This window comes from Limulus polyphemus, unplaced genomic scaffold, assembly GCF_000517525.1.
Source record: "Limulus polyphemus unplaced genomic scaffold, Limulus_polyphemus-2.1.2 Scaffold1134, whole genome shotgun sequence".
NCBI classification, from domain to species: Eukaryota; Metazoa; Arthropoda; class Merostomata; order Xiphosura; family Limulidae; genus Limulus; species Limulus polyphemus.
Window position 1 is genome coordinate 106,620 of NW_013666744.1, and position 5,419 is coordinate 112,038.

At 26.9% G+C, this 5,419-nt stretch overlaps 1 protein-coding gene across 1 annotated transcript in view; it reads right to left on the bottom strand.

Moving 5' to 3' along the window:
• Positions 1-4,315: 4,315 nt before the first annotated feature.
• Positions 4,316-5,419, bottom strand: part of LOC106462288 (kinesin-like protein KIF28P) — a 138,968-nt gene continuing 137,864 nt past the window's right edge. Inside the window, exon 26 of the mRNA XM_022389491.1 lies at positions 4,316-4,478. Coding sequence (XP_022245199.1) covers positions 4,420-4,478 — 59 coding nt within the window. The 3' untranslated portion in view covers positions 4,316-4,419. The remainder of the gene's footprint in view (positions 4,479-5,419) is intronic.

Below are 5,419 nucleotides of genomic sequence, written 5' to 3' on the forward strand. Positions count from 1 at the left end.
ATAATTATAAATATTGATTCTCCACTAGGATTTGAAATGTAATGTTGTTTTCAAAGTCGTACCCATCAGTGTGTGTTAATGTGCTACATAATTTGGAGAAATATATTTTCAAAACGTTTTCCCTTCTGAAATGTAACAAATTAATCAGCTACAATTCAAGATACTTGGAACATTTTCACTAGTGGTGTAATTCATTCTCATCAAGAAGGATTACACACTGTTGCTTCATTTAGTAAAATATTTAAGTTGCTAGTTGTCAGTTACAAGTTTTACTCTTGCAACACCACACAGTATCAGTCACTGTTAGAAAATCTCATAATTAGTACAAGTGCTATGTTTTCTGCTTGCAAAACATGACATTTACACTACTATACATGACTGTTGCTCATTTGAACCAGTAATATGCCTCCTGATCATAGAACTCCACCCATCCAAAAGACTACTACCTCTATTATTTTTATCGTCATAAGACTGAAACTCTCTTGTCAACATGCATCTAAAAATGCAATTGACAGAATTTTGGTTAGGGTTTTCTGGATCTTAACCTGTTCTTTAACCAGTGTGTGACAGAAATGTACCAGAGACTACTTCATGTGTTAGAAATTGTTTAATCATTGGCTTTCATGCACCTGATATAAAAGATCCAAATAACTTTTGTACAGTTGCTAATCCCTGCCTGCTAAAATACTGTAGGCTGAACATTTTAAATATACTTAACTATTTTTTATATTTTTGCCATACTTCACGTATTTAATAACTTAGGCTCTGTTAACAAAGATAACATATTTCTATATGTTCTTTACTTTTCTTGCACGTGTATACTAGCTGGAGTCATAGTAAAATGTATTAGAAAAGTTTAATGTATAAAAAAAAATTATCATATATAATTTACTAGCTGATTACTGTTTACTCAATCTGCAAAAAAATAATAATTCACTCTAGGCTCAAATGTTACAAACAGAATTTGCAAGAGGTTTTGTATAAGGTGTAGCATGAATGATACATGTAAGCATATACAACATGAATAAAGCTGTCTCTATATGTAATTTTTTGTGTTTTAACTTATAACTTTGTCAGAAGAATTTAGTTTTTGAAACAGTCATTTTCTAAATTTACAGATAAACTCATGTGAAATGTATATGTAATAAAGTAATATATTACATGTACATGTAAAACATTAGAAATATCAATAAACATAAAAAGATGATAATCCTGTGTTCAGTGTCAAATGACTGGTTTCAATGTTCATCAAATGTGTTTATCTGACTGTTAGAAACAAAACTTATTCGCAAACTAAAACAATGTAGTCCAAAATTTCTTTCTATAAAGTAGAGCTGAGGCAAATATTTCAGTCTACAACCTCAAGTTTTTATGAAACTAGATGTACTACATACATTACAATCTACCTATTGTATGAACATACTTGAATATGTTAATTTAGTCATATCACAGCCCAGACTTTGACAAGCATAGGAGCTCATTACTGCTCAATTGTGTTCATAAGAGTTGGTGCAAGAGAGTATTGTTTTATAGCTTATTTATCAACTTTATGCCTCAATAAAAGATCAAAATAAATTTCATAGCAAAAACATTACTGCTAGTTCTACTAACAAATATATAGCCTATAATATAAAACAGCTATTTTGAAGAAATGCAAAAACTTCTGTGCCCATTTACACTAATATGAAATTATAAACTAATAATAATTAATAAACAATAAAATAATGTAATAAAATTACAAAAAAGAAATAATTCATTTTTATTGTGACTAAAGTACTGCAATGTAATAGATGGATATGCAATAAATTAAGATAGCATGGCTAGTTCAAGAGCAACATTCTATTCCTAGAGGATTATCATTTATTTGCACTAATACTTTCAATATTTGTAAATATTTTATGAGATATTCTAACTGAATCATTCTTATAGGTTCTGCATAGAAAATAGTAATTTGGCTACCTGAATTTTTCATTAGAAACATAAAATTATATCTATAGATAAGCATACAATTGAGAAACAAGATGTCAAATACAGATTTATTTCATTAGCAAGTCAAAGTTTAGAAAGTTTTAATAAGTTCTTAACATTTATAGTTTTACGCATCTCGAAAGATCAAGACTAAGAAGAATTTCTAACTAACACAAAAGTTTAAATTCCAAGAAGTGGCATATTTAAGAGCAATATATTTATAAAGTCTTGATAAAAGCATGTTAAGTTAAAAATCTTTAAGAAACAAAATGATTTGTTGCTAATCATAAATTTCATTTTGTCTCAACTTAAGCATGAATCTTGAATCAAATTGACCTGTTTTCTTTAAACCCAAAAAGATGCTCAAATGTTATCTGTGATTTTTTTTATCAATAAATCTTTTCTTCTTTTTTTTGCACCAAATTTATAAGCTTAATTTTGATACTTTAAATCCTGCAGTTATAAGACATAGCTCTAAAACATATTAGAATGACAAAAAAAATTACCTGTTGAGAATGAAAGTTTTACAATAAGGATATTCTTTCACTTTTGCATCACATTAGTTATAATTTAATGTACTGTACAAGAGTTATTTTTCATACAAATTTAAGTTGTTGAGAATAAAATATTTGTGAATTGCCTTGTGTTACTATTTAATAACATTTTTACATCATCTTTAAAATTTAAATAAATCAATTACATTTTAAAGATTATCCAGTAATTTTCAACAAGTAAATATATTATGTGTGTTTGTTAAGTGTAATCTTAATAAATAATATGACACAATAATACTAAAGTTAATAAAATCAATATTACAATAATATAGGTCTAATTATGAGTATATATATATATATATATATACACATATATAGTAACTTGAAGTTATCTGTTTTTACCTGCTAAAGCTTTCACAACTTAAATATCTATGACTCTTAACATTTTTATATTGTTAACAAAAATCATCCTTCTTCCATGTCATATAAATTACAACAGTACTGTACATGTACTTTCTTCTTTCAAAGTATTATAATTTATTAACCCGCCTCATCAATAATTTTCTAAAATTCTTATCACATTTTTATACAGAACTAAGTAACCATTATATAAACCATTCTTTATAAACATTTATAGTTGCATTTCTGTTTTTCATTCTATTTAACTAACAGGTAAATTCATAGGAGAATCATATGTCCAACTTTTTTCTCGGTATACTAATACTTAAAAACTAAATATAAGAGCACTTTTAGGATGTGTCTAATCATCCTTTGAACGAAGGCACTCAAAATGTCATATATATCAATGATACAACATATACATCTGATCAATATCTATGTCACACACAGATTAGTATGTATGTATTTATTTAGCATAAACTGAACATTATTTCAGTCCTATGAAGAACTACACTGTTGTTCTTCCTTCTGGGGAAAATTTAATACACTAAAAAGAAAAGACAAATGTAAAATATATGTACAGATAACTTTCTTTATGCGAGCATTCTATAGGCTCTTTTTCTTCTGTGGTATTTGTACATATACGAGAAGTACATTTGCAAGAAAATCAACAATAAGAGTCTATTTACATGTATATTATACAAACACACAACTTTAATTAGAAGAAGCTTCTACATTGCAGCGTTGGTTATGATTTAAGTAAAATGTCACTGTTAGATAGTTTATTAAAGCCAGTGTAGTTCTTCATAGGAATCTATCTAATAAAATAATCATTCAGTCAAGGTTGCTCTGATTATTAAAATCTACTAAATAACACCAATCTAATGGTTACTCGTGATAGATTTGGCTCTAGAATTCTCTCTTAACAGTGTCGTTTTTAGTACCAACACATCGAATTCAAGATAATGATGAATTGCATGGAAATAAAAGCAAATTTAATGTAATACTAGGGATTCTATATTAGACAAAACAAATTTAATATGGTAGTTTTCTTTCAAAAAAAGCTATCAATCATAAGTCTATAGAACATTGCACAGCACATAACCTATAAGTATAATCAAACTACAAGATTTGCTGAGTCAGCAATTTAGCTCTCATTATTCTATTTTTTAGCATTTGAATTAAATGAAAACTTAAACCTAACATCAAATCCACAAGTATATGGTAAACATGAAAGTAATTAAATAAAACTTAAAAAATTACAATATGTTACAATAATAATTTTTTCTGAGTTCATTTACTTTGTTATAAATACAAATTAAAATTATTCTTATAATTAAAAAAACGTAACAGAATAATTTCAGATCCAATAGCTCGTTGCTGAATTTTGACAATATACGTAAAAAAACACAACTCAAATGATTTCTTCTACACTGAACAATTCCATGGTTTATGGAAATGGTTGGATACCTTCTACAGTAGTAAATATGGATGGATGGTAAAAACTATTCCAAGCTAGCCAGTATAATTGTTTAAGAGACTTTCTTGTACACACACACTACAGAAGAATGCAAGCTGAAGAACTGCGGACACGATTGTAATCACCATATTCGTCATCTATGAAATTCCATAAAGATACAAACCATTAGAAGATTTAATATATAAATAAGTTATGATAGATGTTAATGGACATTAAAATTTGCAAACCAATGCATTAGTGTAAATGGCAACATTCTATGTGTCAATTAAATTTGTGATGAACCTGGACACATGTATTAACCAAACCAAAGATCTTATGAATGTAGTAATCCAAAAACAGTTGTGCTAATCAGATATTTGTTACATAAACAAATGCTCTTCTTCTTCTTTCTGGCTCACAACAGTCAACAATATATTATATGAGCTAACCAAAATATTAAGTGAATATAGTAAGAACAATTAACAAAAGTATATGTAAGTAAATATATTCTGTATCATTTACAAATAAACATTGATATTAGTAATTAGTTATATCAGCAAAATAATGGTGTTTTATATAACCAAGTATGCTCATTCTACACAATATAATATTATAATTAAGGAATTTTAACAATTACACATCATTTTAGCCTCTGATAATACTTTCTAAGTTACAATCATAGACAAAATATTGTTGAAAATTATTTTTTAAATAAATACACCACATAACTTCCAAAAATAAGTAAATACTACCTTAAGAGAAAATACTATTATGAAATTCATTGTTAATGTCATACAGCTTTTCTAAATAATGCGATAATATTACATCAAACTACTGATATATGAATATTAGTTTGGATATTCAACCACACAGATTCCCAAGAAAAGTCAATAATACTAAGGCAAACAATTGGTTTAAACACCAGTTTGAATGTTTCATCACAAAGAAAAATTAATCAAACCAAATTAAAACTTATTTGTATGAACATAAGTTTATATATATCTGGTATATGAACATACCATGCATTTCTATCTCCATGTAATATTATAGTAATTATTCCGAATTTCTTTGATCTGTACATATATATATATATATATAT